General features: G+C 53.4%; 5 protein-coding genes across 5 annotated transcripts; 3 read left to right on the forward strand and 2 right to left on the reverse strand.

Annotated features, from left to right (window-relative positions):
• Positions 1 to 1,030: 1,030 nt before the first annotated feature.
• LMH87_010913 (uncharacterized protein) lies at positions 1,031 to 3,731 on the forward strand (the record flags this gene model as incomplete). Its single annotated transcript, XM_056199966.1, has 3 exons — positions 1,031 to 1,102; positions 1,272 to 2,243; positions 2,304 to 3,731. The coding sequence occupies 3 exons, from the start codon at positions 1,031 to 1,033 to the stop codon at positions 3,729 to 3,731; spliced, it is 2,472 nt and encodes an 823-aa protein (XP_056051862.1).
• A 369-nt stretch (positions 3,732 to 4,100) lies between these two features.
• On the reverse strand, positions 4,101 to 4,513 carry LMH87_010914 (uncharacterized protein; the record flags this gene model as incomplete). Its single annotated transcript, XM_056199967.1, has 2 exons — positions 4,101 to 4,223; positions 4,322 to 4,513. 2 exons carry the CDS (start codon positions 4,511 to 4,513, stop codon positions 4,101 to 4,103), a joined length of 315 nt encoding a protein of 104 aa, XP_056051863.1.
• A 573-nt stretch (positions 4,514 to 5,086) lies between these two features.
• Positions 5,087 to 8,881, forward strand: LMH87_010915 (uncharacterized protein; the record flags this gene model as incomplete). The annotated part of the gene is made up of 3 exons (XM_056199968.1): positions 5,087 to 5,350; positions 5,404 to 6,949; positions 7,002 to 8,881. The coding sequence occupies 3 exons, from the start codon at positions 5,087 to 5,089 to the stop codon at positions 8,879 to 8,881; spliced, it is 3,690 nt and encodes a 1,229-aa protein (XP_056051864.1).
• A 1,933-nt stretch (positions 8,882 to 10,814) lies between these two features.
• Positions 10,815 to 12,722, forward strand: LMH87_010916 (uncharacterized protein; the record flags this gene model as incomplete). The annotated part of the gene is made up of 4 exons (XM_056199969.1): positions 10,815 to 11,126; positions 11,186 to 11,423; positions 11,485 to 11,997; positions 12,049 to 12,722. The coding sequence occupies 4 exons, from the start codon at positions 10,815 to 10,817 to the stop codon at positions 12,720 to 12,722; spliced, it is 1,737 nt and encodes a 578-aa protein (XP_056051865.1).
• Positions 12,723 to 12,940: 218 nt separating this feature from the next.
• On the reverse strand, positions 12,941 to 14,026 carry LMH87_010917 (uncharacterized protein; the record flags this gene model as incomplete). Its single annotated transcript, XM_056199970.1, has 1 exon — positions 12,941 to 14,026. The coding sequence occupies one exon, from the start codon at positions 14,024 to 14,026 to the stop codon at positions 12,941 to 12,943; it is 1,086 nt and encodes a 361-aa protein (XP_056051866.1).
• Between the last annotated feature and the right edge of the window lie 623 nt (positions 14,027 to 14,649).

Genomic DNA, 14,649 nt, shown 5'->3' on the forward strand with positions numbered 1-14,649 from the left:
TGGATGGATGGAGAGAGTGTTAGCGTTGGTGCCAAAGCGCGTGCCTGTCAACTCGCAATGACTGCCAGTTCGCAGGAAAAAGCTCCCGCATGACGTAGCGCGAGCAACGGGACAGATGGCTTCCAGAACTGAGAAGTTTGAGCCAAGTAGAGGAACGCAACGTGTTTCTGTTGCATCAGCTAAGAAAGCTCCAAGTTAGGAAAGGTGGCACAGTCCCGTGATGGTCGGCTCTCAGGTCCCTGTCAGTTGCCGAGTAGAGCCGCCCAGCCCTCAAACCAGAGCGTAGAACGTCAGAGGATCCGCCATGAGATAATTAGCCATTTTGCTATATTAACTCAATTCCTATAGTCCGCAATTGAATACTCTATCAAAAGGGGAGAAATCAGCGACCGATGTTGCTCGTACGCAATTGATGGCTCTCTTTCTTAGATTTAGAAATGGCAGAGGCAAAGCGGGTAAGGTGGTGATGCTTCTCTCGACGTAGACAGCCTTGCCATTTACTTTAGCCATGACCCGACCATTTGAAATAATGAGAGCCCATGGACTAGAAGGAGACACCTCTGGCATCTGATGACAAGCATCTGATTGCTGGGTGCAGAAAGCCCGCGAGTAAGGTAGGGAGATGCTAGAAGTACGCGGCAATATTGGTGTTTGTAAAGCTCCTGATTTTTTTTGGGAATGAAATAACAATCCTTTTATTTCAAAATGGCCATATTTTCCTTCAACCCTTGATTTGCGAGACAACCACACGCGATCGGACTGTGTCTCGTCCCTGGGGAAATGGAACAAAGTGGAGATGACATCATAGCGCGTGTGCTCGATCTCGCCAGGAGGCCAGCCACTGACAGCCACTGACAGCCACTGACAGCCACTGACAGCCACCGACAGCGCCGATTGACCCCCCCAGAATGCGCTATAGATTCAACTTCAGTCCCCCTGATGGCGCTAGCCACTGCCATAAATCCCCCAATGATTGCATCATGGTTTGCTCATGCCCTTTTGCCTAATTCATGGGTGAACAACAGCGACAATGACAAAGCTCAGCACAACCTCAGTTTCGCTCGCCGTCACACCCACTGTCGTGGCGACACTGTTCTCTCATGTGAGTGGTGCTTGTATCCCGTTGGTCTGCCTGCAGCAGATTGATGCCAAGGAGCGCTGCGTGCTGCGCCTCACTTTGCTGCATGCAGGCCGCCAGTGGTTTCATTCTTCCGCAACGGCTGCCAGTTCGATTATGCGCAGCATGCTGACCCTGACTTCAATTACCGCAGTATCTCAATAGGGAACCTCTCAGGGAGAAGCCAACAGCGCACCTCTCCTACGACGAAGGCCTACGCTTGATTCGAACGTTCCTACAGCATGCCTCTCGCCACACCGTCGAAGATCTGCAGGCATTCTCTGGCCAATGGGTGCCCTCACCTCAATGGGTGAAGCTCGAGAATGTCAAGATACCGGAAGAACAGCTGTCGCGGTCCGCTGAATTGATCAACGAGGAGCTTGGTGAGGAGGGCCGCGCCTTGGTCGGAGGCAGCCTTTGGTGGCAATGGCGCAGACCAAAGAAGCCCCTCGAGGCTGAATGGATTGAGATGCGCGCCCACGCGAATGAGAGAAAGAAAGCTGGCAACCCAGGTGAACGCGTCATTCTGTACTTCCACGGCGGCGGCTATTATTTCGGCAGCGTAGACGAGCACCGCTACCAGATGCAGCGTCATGCGCGCAAGCTAAAGGCCAGGGTGCTTGCACCGAGATATCGACTGGCGCCACAGTTCCCCTTTCCCTGCGGTCTACAAGACTGTCTGGCCGCGTATCTGCACTTGCTGTCGTCCCAGGACCCCAGCACTATCATCTTAGCCGGTGACTCTGCCGGCGGTGGCATGGCCACGGCCGTTTTGCTGATTCTACGCAACCAAGGCTTGCCGCTTCCAGCTGGTGCTATCCTCATCAGTCCTTGGGTAGACCTGACACACTCGTTCCCGAGTATTGCTGGTGATGCCCCAATGGACTATATTCCTGCAAATGGATTTCACCACAGACCCTCCAAGGCATGGCCTCCGCCAAACGATGACGACATTGCCGAAATCAAGCGAGAAGCGCACCAGCTGAAGCGCGTGCGCACGGGAACTACTGAGGCTCAAGATGCCAAATCTAAACCCACACCAGAATTTGAGCACAAACCTGATGAACGGCAGTATATCAAGCTCGATATCGATGGGCAGCCAGTCACCGTCAAGGACCAGATCCAGGTTCGTTCACATGCCGTCCCCCATTGATCGATGTATGCGCTGACGCTGAATAATTCCTAGCTCTATACCACCAACGCACTTCTGTCCCATCCTCTTGTTAGCCCAGTGCTGCAAGCCAGTCTCGGCGGGCTCCCCCCATTACTCATCATGGTCGGTGGCGGAGAGATCTTGCGTGACGAGCAAATTTACCTGGCTCACAAGTGTGCCAACCCTCAGAAATATGCACCTCCGGCTGAGAGGTTATCAGCCAGAGAAAAGGAGCAGCTCGCCAAATTCAAGCCTACTGACGTGCAGCTGCAAGTCTGGGACGACCTATGTCACGTTGCCCCCACACTGAGCTTCACCAAACCGGCAAAGTTCATGTACCGGTCAATCGCGCAGTTCGGCGCGTGGCTGCTTGCAAGAGCCCAACACCGTGGAATCGACATTATGGACGATGATCGGATCTCTGTCATTACTTCCACAGACTCTGATACTCAAGAGGGCAATGGTGACGGAAGAGAAGACGAAGAAAGACGCGAGAAGGAGGATACCGCTGAGGCTACACCTGGGCAAGTTGGTAAAGCTGGTGACCCCCTTCCACCGTTCAAGAATCATATGATTCGACAACGAGTGACTCGCCATGGCGTAACTCTTCCCCTTGCGCCAGAGAAGGAGCTGCAGGCTTGTACAATGGAACCGGCAGAGGTTGGAGTGTTCAAAGCAGGAACAGCAAAGAAGTGGCTTGCTACTCGTCGCGAATACGACACCAAATACGCTCGTGCCAAGGCAAAGGTTCACAGGCAGCTGGTCAGCGATCTCGCTACCGGTTTTCAAGACTTTGGCCCCGGCGAACTCCCACCACCGGCAGCTCTAGCAGGTCGACGCAAGCTCGAATCCCACATGGTCGAGACCAAGAAGAAGAGAAGCTTTGGTCTATCTCTCTGGTCACTGTGGGGATCCAAGCATGACGAGGAAACAATGGAGCGAGAGGAGCACGCCGACCAACGGCCTGAGATTGAAGTTGTCGAAGAAGATGCTGGAGGTCGCGTTTCTCATAGAGAGCTAGACGACGAACAGCGAAAGCCAGTGCAGAGCCCTGGTGACTTCACAAGTCGAAGCCGGTCTCGTCGCAGAACCGTTGTTGACGAACATCAGACAGAGCAGAGCAATGCCGATGGAGAGACGCCAGTCATCCAGCTACTGCACCAGCGACAAGAACAAGAAGCGGCCCACCCCGGTCTGTTGAGTCCAGACTACGTACCAGAGACCGGTGTCGCTGGGAAGCGCCCCTTCCTCAAGGGCCTGGCCTTGCCTTTTAGTCTGAACAAGGATGCCGACACTGCTAGCATGGTCACTCTTCAGTCTCACGCCAGCCCCAGCAAGGAGGCAAACAAGCAGCTTGTCTTGCCGTATGGCTCTGGCTCTGCCGATGGAGACACGGCGACGCAGCAGTCTGCTCTGGGCAAGTCGCCAGCCCTGTTCGTACCAAATGGCGCTGCGGCATAGCTTGGACCGAGAGACGGCGATTAGCCTGAAACATGAGAGGCAACAGTTGCTGAGTTTTACTTCGTTTGTAGTCTGCGCGTTTTTTGCACAATACCACCAAGAGTTCGCTGGCTTGAGTCTGTACTATTATACATTTTTTAGAACCCAATAGAAATTTGTATTGTCACAATGTTTGCTCAATTGATACATGGTAGTGTACATTCGGGAGGGTTATATACAGCCTGGCCGCAGTTCCCGATGACCGGCGGTAGCGCTTTCGTTGTCTTTTGATTCTTTCTGCTCTGCGATGCTCGCCAAGCAGCCGGACCATAGTCGTCGTTCAATTGCGCAGTAGCCGCGACCGCATTGGTAGAGAAAAACTCGATTCTTTTAATCCACGCCGTTGTATCGCTTCCACTGCTCGACGTAAAAGTGCGGGTCGGACGCGCCCTTTGCCAGACCCTTGTAATCACCAGGTTCCGCATAGATTTGTCGGCTCACGAAAGGGGTAAGCTGTTAAGTAAAGAATTTGTGTTAGCGAGCTGTTGCGCGGCACTCCATTGCTACTGCGATGGGACCATAGCCAGCGAGACGGCTACCATGCTTCCTACCTTGAAGTCTTTCAGGTTCTGCGGCACGGCATATGTGCGCACTTTGTTCCATTCGATGACGTATCCTCCATACTTTGTGTGGCGACCCATGGAGCCGGTACGGTTTCCTTTGTAAAACCCCTTGTTGACATCTTTGGTCGTCAGCTTCAGGTGACGGTAGAGTCCGACCTGAAGGGGTGATGTCGGCCTCATTGTGTCAATTGCTGTGGCGCGATATCCTTCGAGGTCGCTGATGAGTGAATTTTCGCGTTACGCTATGTGGTGTTATGTCTGGCGTCGCATGCGCAGTGTCGTAGCCTGGAAATGAAGCCGCGTAAGAGGTTGTCGTTGGTTGTCAGGCGCATCTCGAAATTTCCCTGAAGCTGCTCCAGCGCGAAGATGCCCCGGCGGCTCGCGTTGTTCCGGCTCCGAGGCATGGTTCTGGCCGACCCACACTGTACCTGCCTTACTGGCCTCACTGGCGGAGCTATGCCGCTGTTGAGTCCAACGGGTCATTACCTGAAAGAACAAGTTTTGAAGAATACAAGTAATATTCCCCCCCGTAAATCATCTCTTGGCCCAAGCCGGATTCTTTTGCAGCCCCCCTAGAAAATCAGTCATTTTTTTTTAGCATGGCCTTCTGCAAGGTAGCTACACAATACCTACCCACCAGCTTGGCGAGGGGCATCAGCTAACTGGTGGACTGGGGGCTAGTAACGGACGGCATCCGGTGTCCCCCTCGCATTCTCCAAGAGCTCTCGGCGCAAGAGGCGCGCAAGCACCAACATGGATGGATATCCGCTGGGAAGCCTTGATCACAATGTGCCTTTGATTATTTTCTCAGGCTTGACGTCGAGCTCCTCCGAGATCGAGCTCGATGCGACACTGCGAGAAGAAGCGGCGCTTCTTCGCTCCGATCTGCCCCCCTTGGACAGTAAAGAGGCAGAGCTCCTGGAAGAGCACTTTGGAAATGTAGACAGCGAAGGGCAATCGTGGACTGCGGTTTCAAGAGAAGATTCATACCGGCTCCGCATAAAAACCGTAGGACGAGTGAGTGTTGCCCATCGCGATAATGAACATCCTCAGAGTGCTAACCATTGAAGACGTATCCCTTGCCGCCGAAGCGCGCGTCCCTTCCAGAAGATGCTGAACCGACGAGGCCGAACCCTATGCTGCACTCACCATTCTCACCGCTTAGCCCAGCCTCGACGTTGTATCCAGACGGCTTGATGAATGCGCAGTGGATACAAAAGCACCAGGAATTAGTGCCCAGCGTGTTTGCCTGCTGTTATTGCTTGACGAACGATTCGGCTTCAGCAACTTTGCAAGATAATCGACTAAAGGCGGACATAAACAGTATCAAAGCGACCTTGACAGAAACTGGCTACAAGACACGTTTAGCTGTCCTTTTCGTGCAGCGCGAAGGAGACGGAAGTTCGCCCTCCATCACCGACCAGATTTCCGAACGACTCGAAAATATTCGAAAGGGCACCGCCATGGACCCCAAAGCAATATTCTACATTCACCCCCAAGATTCACCGTCGGACCTGAAACAAGTTGCAGACAGCATCCTGGCTAGTCTTTACGGAACCGCCATTGAGTATTATAGAGACCTCGGCCGTCATTCGCGGAAGAAGCGATCGCGCGGTGTCGTACCACAACCGACAGTTCCACCCACATCTGGCACCTCTCAGACCCTTTCAATGCCGGATTGGAGCTTTCGATATGATTTCAAAACCGCCGTCTTCTCGGAATTCAGACAAGAGTTTGACCCTGCTATCCGATCGTTTGAGCAATCATACGAGATACTGCTGGGCCAGGATGTAATGGATACGATACCAAGTTGGAGCCCTCGCTGGAATGAGGCGCGCTTACTTGCCGACATTATTTCAATACGCTGTCTAAGGCTGCATCTTTGGATGAATCAGCCAAGCCTAGCAGTGCGTCGCTGGCAGGCGCATCGAGATCGCATTGGGGATTTGGTTGACAGCAGAGGAAAAGGAACGAATAACTACGGGTGGCAAGCCTGGGAAGCGCGCTGGGCCCTGGTTATGGCTCAGCTCATAGAAAGGGTTGAGCTGCCAGACCTCGCACCGTCGACGATGAACCTCTTTTTGCAGCCCGAAAAGGCTGTTCTCGGGGAACGGCTACACCCATGGGAGCTCCTTCACCATACAGGCTACTGGTATCGTATCGCGGCTCGCCATATTGGCGCACGACGGACTCTTGCTTTGATGATAGCAGATGAAGACCGTGCGCCGCCGAACGGGTCAAATGTGAAGGACTCGCAACATTATGACACATATCTGTGCCCGCCGCCCTATAAAGAGAACCCCGTAGAAGGGGAGGGCGTGGACCATGCACAGCTGATCATAGACTGCTTAATTGCGGCTCGCACTCAATACCAAGGACGAAAACAACTACGCATAGCTGCTGAGCTATCTCTCGAATGTTCTCGTGAGATGGCTCGACTGGAAACCTGGCAGGACGTGCTAGCAATGCTGCGACCGCTGTGGGAAGACTTGTCGTTTCGCAGTGAAAATTGGGTTGATATATCGGAAGAGCTATGTTGGTTGATGCGTCGGGCTGCTGTTGCGGCTGGTCGAGGCGAGCTTGTAGTGGCCATTGACTGGGAGCTTCTTAACAAGAGTAGGTGGACCTGTGCATTCTAGAATGGGAAGACGGAGCTAACAATCTTTAGAATTCTCAAGGCGCCCGTACTGGCACTATGACCTTGACAAAAGCCTCGATGGCATGAAGCTGGAAGACAAGCCCTCGGTGGATGTTTCTGACGGATCAGCGACTGGCTTCATTTCCACTTCGTTTGTGTTCCAAAACAAGGAGAGCAAAGCAGGAGACTTTTGCACAGCTCAATTGTCGCTTCTGTCCAACGCTATGCCTGGCTCTGCGCCTGTTACTCTATCAAAAGTGCGAGTCGAGTTCGAGGGCAGCTTGAAGCCAATAACGCTGGAGCATGCGTCTTCGGGCGAGAAAAGAACGGGCCGCCCAATATCGATCCGTCAGGTGAGACTAGACGAAGAATTCTCTGAGGATTCTGAGGAAGATCTGCCGACAAAGCTGCATGGCACCTGCGACTTGACGCTAGAAGCGGGACAGCGACTTGTCATTGAGATGGCGATTCCGTTGCGAGAAGCCGGGGTCGTTGAGCCCCTGTCTGTTGCACTCCATGTGGAAACCAAAGCTTTTGACCTGGGCCTGACGCTTCCATTCAGAGAGACGGATGCGGCAGTCGGATGGTTCACTCCAGGCTCTACGAAAGCTCGCAACGTTCGCGCCGATTCAAGATCATTGAGCATTCAGCCCCGTCCGCCAAAGTTGGATATTAAGATTGCTCGACAATTGCAGCAATATTATGCAAATGAACCGATTGTGTTGAATGCTGTGCTACAGAACAACGAAGACGAGGCAGCCACGGCGAAGCTGGACATTCACGCATTCGGCAAAATGATACCAATTCTTCGCGTTCACGCGGGCGGCAAAGACCACGCTACCGATGCTCAAGCTGAAGAAGAGTCCGAGCTTAGTGGTATCAGCCTAGGCAAAATCGAAAGCTCGGCATCGCGCGAAATTGTCCTCGAGATTGACCCGATCAACAGCCCGATGTCATATGAAGTCCAACTGAGAGCAACATATCACCTGGAAACCGATTCGGCCACGCCTATTATACAAGTGTACTCAGTCCAGCTTACCTTGGTCAGTCCCTTTGAAGCAAATTATGACCTTGTTCCAAGACTGCATCCCGAGCCATGGCCAAGCCTGTTTAATGCAGAAGGCTTGGATGATATCGATGAAGAGGATGGGAAGCAGCGGAAGCCCATTGGACTCACTCAGCGTTGGTGCCTGCTATCGCACTTCGCTTCATTCGCGCAAGAGAATGTTCGGGTCCTGGATACAGAGGTGGAGGTGACTGACTGCGTTAGTGGCGCACGCTGCAGGGTGAAAAAGCTTACTGGCATCACGGAAGCCGAGGGGCTCTTGATTGAGCCAAAGACGATGCATGAGTCACAATTCGAAATTGAAGCCCAGAAAGTGCAGCTAGAAGATCGGAGCCCCGTTTCGATCGATCTAGCTTTCAAGATCAAGTGGCGTAGAGCAGACTCGACACCTGAAACATCACCAAACACGACAACCATGCCTGTGGGTCGATATCTGGTACTGGGATCGGAACCGCGCGTGCTGGCGACTGCCTGGCACGGAGAGCCGGACGAGACCAGCACCATGCAGCTGGACATTACGATTGAGAACCCGTCGCATCATCTGCTCACCTTTGGACTCACAATGGACCCGAGCGACGAGTTTGCCTTTTCCGGAGCCAAGCAGACAACATTGCATATGCTGCCCATGTCGCGGCGGACAGCAACGTACCGGCTCCTGCCATACAGGAGAGGCTGCTATATTCGGCCAGGATTGGTGGTGAGGGACAAGTACTTTCAAAAGGTGCTCCGCATCATTCCGACAGAAGACATGAAGATTGATAAAGACGGACTTTTGGTGTGGGTTCCAGGACTGGGAGAGGATGGGGAGCAAAGTGAGGAGGAGACTGAAGACGAGCAGCAATAGAAGACGATGTACGTGGCGATAGGTACGGCATGAGATAGGCGCTACATGATTTTTTCTGCATAGGTTGTGTAGAAGATACAATGACTTGAAGCAGGTCTGAATGCCCATGTGAACAGTGCACTAGAATGAATTTCAGACCTGTAAGCTTGCATTGGAGGAAGCAACTAAAATCAAGTCGCGTAAGATGATGTCGGCGCGGAGGAGGGTTGACGCCGATGTGGGGCGGCAGCTGAGCCGTGTCTGTCAACCTGTCTATCAATACTTAGATGAAGAGACGGCGCTGGCACGTTGCAAGCAGCTGACATTATAGTTTCCATGTCTGCATTATAAATTGATCCGAGAATACAGACTTTCGGTCGGAGACAGCCATGCTAGAAAATAAGAAGTGACAGCGTAGGAGGCTCACTCTCACACGTGTGGGGCGTCTATGACATCAACGAGAGACTGTAAATCCAAAGCAGCCTTGCCAAAGAAGAGTATGTTGTTAAGCGCACTATTCATGAGCTCATGGCATGATGGTCATAGATGGTCGACCACGACATCATTATTTCCGCCTCAGCTTCTTGTTCACCAGATGCCGAATTTGATTCCATGACGGGGCCCCGCTGTGCTGTGACCTAAAAGCGGCAGCCCCATAATAAGCGTTCGGACATCGGTATACTTGGAGTTCCGGAATGGCAGCCGCTCGCAAGGGCCACTGGTTACTGAGAACTAGTTTTCGGTCTTGGACAAGCTAGTCTATTGAATTGTTACGGTGGGACTTGCGGCAAGCCTTGGCCGTTCCTGATTTGGTAGGATTGCCTCAGCCCTGCCCTGCCGCGTGTTGCTGCGTCGTGGTCTCGGACGTAGAGACGGAGAAGCGATGTTGACTCAGTTTTCAGGCTTGTAAGAAAAGGCGTCGGGAGGGTGCACATGCAAGCGCTGATACATAGCCGTGATTGCAACTGCACCATGCTGTGCTGCAACGATACGCTTGTCCAAACCTTGGAGGGTGCGTGTTGAATGGTAATACATGGTGTAAAGGCACAAGCAAATCCGAAAAACAGTGCTCGGATCTAATCTCACACAGATGCCAGATTGATGCGACCCTTGGCATTTCGTGATAGTGTACGGCTCTGGAGTGTGAATGGCGGACAATGCCGAGATGGTTCCTCCACCCTGGTATCGCGGACCCATGGCTCATTTCTCGGCCGAGTTTTTCTAGCGGCCGACTTGGCAATGTTCCCAAGCACTGAGTCAAACGCCACGCTAACCAGCGGGAAGCCAGTCTCACCTGGCCCGAGAGACATAAAGTCCCTTGTTTGCAGTTTTCTGAAAGAAACCGGTCGCCATTGGCCCGTTCGAATTTAATCTCGTAAGCTTGGGAGGTGGAGCAAGAAGGATGAGCCGCAAGGGGGAATCCAAGAAAAAGGCAGTAAAAAAAACAAAGAACGACGCTAGCGATGAGAACGATGGAGAGCTTTCGCAGTCATCGTCGGCCATCGGCACTGTGGCTGTCCGCGTGCAGGGTTAGCTGGGGGGGGGGGGGGGGGGGGGAGGGTCGTGGCTTCCAAAGACGATTGAGGCGTGCGAGCGAGCTCTTATTACACGTCCACTTGTAATAGTTTCTTTTTTTTCTGTTCCTCTCTCCCACTCTGCTTTATTCATCTATTTAATATCCTTTCTTTCCCATCCCGGGATTTACTCTTATTAGTCCAAGTCAGACCCTCAGTAACATCAACGCCCCTTCACCACTTTCACACGACGCGTTGTGTTGTCGTGAATCTGGGCTTTTCCAGCAATACTCTGGGAAAATACTTCAACCTCGCCTCTTCTTCCCCAACGGCAACGACATCCTCGCTGTGCCGGCGACGCCTCGACTCGCCAAGCTCTTCGCCGCTTCTACCTCTGCGCACCGTTGCTTTCCTTCGCTCTCGCCCTCTCCGACGACATCATGGTCGCAACTGCGACTGAAAACCCCGAGTCTCGGCACTCTTCCGAGAAGACGCTTCCCGACAACAGCACAATGACGACCACCACAGCAGAGCCGTTGCCACAGCAGGGTGACAGTCTGCAGGACACGACTGAAAAGCAGCATGACGCGACCAGCCAGCAGCCCGCAGAGCCAGAATACCCCGGCGCATTGAAGCTCACTCTGACAATGCTCGCGTTGTGCATTTCCATTTTCCTCGTGGCCCTCGACCAGACGATAATTGCGCCCGCTCTCGGTGCCATTACAAGTCAATTCCACAGCACCAAAGATATTGTAAGTCGCATTGTATTGGTAAAACATGTTCGGTTTCTAACAGTTTCCGTCTCCGGCAGGGCTGGTATGGATCTTCCTATCTCCTCACGTCGACTTGTCTGCAGCCGATCTACGGTGTTATCTACCGCCTCTTCAACGTCAAGTGGGTTTTTCTCACAGCCATTTTCATCTTCGAAGTCGGCAGCTTGCTATGCGCCGTCGCCCCTTCTTCCGTCGCCTTCATCGTCGGTCGCGCTATTGCCGGCATGGGCACGGCCGGTCTGTTTTCCGGCGCCGTCGTGATTCTCTCCTACACTCGTACGTCCTCCGTTCCCCTTCCCCAAATCGCCCGTACAGCCACTTACATGGACCGCTCCAGTTCCCCTCTCGAAACGCCCTCTCGCCTTTGGTCTCATCGGCGGCATGTGGGGCATCGCCTCCGTCGCCGGTCCGCTGCTCGGCGGCGCGTTTACCGATAATGTCACCTGGCGCTGGTGCTTCTACATCAACCTCCCCGTCGGCGGCCTCGCCATGGCCATTGTCATGTGGGTGGTCCACATCAAGCGCAACACCAAATTCTCCCAGGGCCTCTCCGTCGTGCAGCGCATCTTGAAGCTCGACCTCATCGGCAGCGCCATCTTCATCCCGGCCATCATCTGCCTCCTCCTCGCGCTGCAGTGGGGTGGCGCCGACTATCCCTGGAGCAACTCGCGCATCATTGGTCTTTTTGTCGGCTCCGGTGCCATGCTGGTTCTATTTCTCGTTATCCAGTGGTGGCGTGCGGAACAGAGCACCTTTCCGCCATTTTTGTTTAAGAACCGAAGCATCGTCGCCGCCATGTCATTTTGCTTCTTTTTCGGGGCTGGATTCTTTCCTTTGATCTACTACCTCTGTAAGTCTATCCGGGTGTGCAGTATTAGTGATTCGCAGCTAACCATTTTAGCCCTGTATTTCCAAGCAATTCAGGGCGTGAGTGCCGTCCAAGCTGGTATCAAGGTTCTCCCTCTCCTACTCGCCACCGTCATCTGCTCCATTGCCTCCGGTGGGTTGGTTTCGCGCTTTGGCGTGTACAAGTATGTCATTGTACCGTGTATGGCGCTCTTCTCCATCGGCGCTGGCCTCATCACCACTTTCGACGTCCACACTCCACTCCGCGAGTGGTTCGGCTACCAGGTTCTCGCCGGTCTCGGCATCGGTGCTGGGTTTCAAATTGGCGCTATCGTTGTCCAGACAGTTCTTCCTCAGGAATGGATTCCTGTCGGCACCGCCTGTGTCCAGTTCTTCCAAAGTCTGGGAGGTGCAATTTTTATCGCCGTCGCACAGACAGTCTTCCAGAACGGCCTCATCTCTGGAATTGAGAGCGCCGATATTGGCATCGAAGACCCTCGTATCTTCATCAACAGCGGTGTTTCGCAAGCCAGAAATATCCTCGCCCAGATGCATCGTGAGGATGCTCTCCCACTCGTCCTCGAAGCTTACATGAAGGGTCTGCGTAACACCTACTACATTACACTGGCATGTGCGATCTGTGCGTTCCTCTCCGTGCTGGCTCTTGAAAAGAAGTCAGTCAAGGACAAAAACCAGAAGAAGGTTGATGTCGAGGCTACTGCGGCTTAACTCGGTTCGAGCATGATACCACTACCTGGCGTTGTTCACTTGTACTTTTGTGTAATATTTGGATTGTTAGATAGAGCGGGCAACAGATGGAGAAACTGGACATAACTCGACTCCATGCATTGATATGCTAGTAAATGTACAATTATACCCCATACCAATTTTCACAAAATACCACATGAAAAGTGAATGGCCTGTCTCTGGTCACGCAACAAGCCTTATTACTGAGTATCTTCAGGTGGCCGATCCCACACTTTATGCTTGTTTTGGCCCTTGACTTCCGGGTCAGTGCCGACATACTGTATCACCCAATCCCGCACCACCTTTGTTTTGACTAGCTGCGGATTATCCGCCCCGTCTGCGGTCGCCGCCGCCAGCGCTTTTGAAGTATAAGAAGCCCGTGCGTCCTTCCTCTTGCTCCATAGCAGATGCACCTTGGTCTGTCCGCGCCGCAGGCTCTGGCCGTAGACCCTGCCGCGGAACACATGCAGCGCAACGTTCTGCAGCAAGATCACGTCCTGGCGGCGCAGGCTGAGCAAGTCGCCAGAGGCCGCTGCCTCTTTTGACAGCCAAAAGGTGACTGCGAAGCCGGATCTGGTGTCGTCACCGAGGAGCACCTCGACGAGGGAGAGGGTCTGGCACCAGCGCGTCGTGACGGAGCGAGGCTGCGCGATGGATAGTATGCCGACGATTATGTTGAGCGTGACGGTCTGCGGCTGCAGCGAGATGACTTGCCTCGCTGAGGGGACGTCCTCCAGGTCGGAGAGATGGGCGGGGGGGATGTCTGGTGCCGCTGGTCGTGGCGGTGCGCCGGCAGCGTTGGTGGTGGTGGTCGAGGTGGAGAGAAAGGAAGTTTCGTCGAGGAATGTAGTGGTGGTGTTTTCACCGTCGTCTAGCTGGGAGGAAGGCAACGAGTTGTGGATTGCGAGCGATTGCTCACAAAACTCGCCAAAGGCGGCTTCGTCGGACTCGGGTCTGGCGGCGTCGTCCCCGCCGTGGGAGGACGTCAGGGACGAAGGGCAGAAGAAGCCGTCGTCTTTGTAGGCGCCATGAAAGGAAAGGTCTAGGAAGTTGTGCGCCTGGCTGAATCCAGTGTGCAGTGGTTTCCGATGTAGCGATAGTGATCGCCACATGGGCGCAATGCTCGCTGGCGAGGGGCGATGACTGCTGCTGCTAGACGCAGCATCATCGCCAGCCGGTTTGATGAATTCGCGAAACGGCTCGGCGAAATTTTGAATAGTGCATTTCTCTTCGTCTAGAAGAGATGGCGACGGCGCGCCAGCTAGGAGCAGGACTCGGGGAGGCATTTGGCACACTGTTCCCTCGCTTGTGTGGTGTCAGTCATGTTGTGGCGGGCAGCAGAGGACAGCCGTATTGTCTCGATGCGACGCAGGTTCTTGACTTGTTGGGATTCAGCTCACACGAGAGCCGTGATTTTGTACCAAGGTTGAGCATGACAGAATTAATGCATGGGGTTGTTTCGGAGAAGAAGCATAGCGTGAGCGCAAGCGCGGCACAGGCTGTGGAGGCTTCACGGTACTTGGCTGGCAGCGGGCTTTGCACGGGAGGGTAATCACATTTTTTGATGCGTGACACTAAACGAGCGTTTATAAACTCAATAAATTGTGCCAAGTTGACTCTGTATGCCTTGGGGAATTACTTTGTAAGATTTCAGGGATTGAATTGATACTAAAACCGTGTGTATCTTTGAACCAGCTGCTGCCTGTCCCTCGGCTCGTGCAACAGCGCAGCGGACCACAATAACTACTTACACGATCCAGTAACTAGCACTCAGAATCATTGTCTCTTCGTCATGGAAGTCGGATTCAACGGCACTGTTCACGTCAGTTTATTGCGATTAGCACTGCAAAGGTCAGCGAATGGCTCAGAGTCCATGGCTGCCTCTTCTTTTTCTCGACTTACCGCGCAG

The sequence above is a fragment of the Akanthomyces muscarius genome, chromosome 4 (genome assembly GCF_028009165.1).
Source record: "Akanthomyces muscarius strain Ve6 chromosome 4, whole genome shotgun sequence".
Lineage (NCBI taxonomy): Eukaryota > Fungi > Ascomycota > Sordariomycetes > Hypocreales > Cordycipitaceae > Akanthomyces > Akanthomyces muscarius.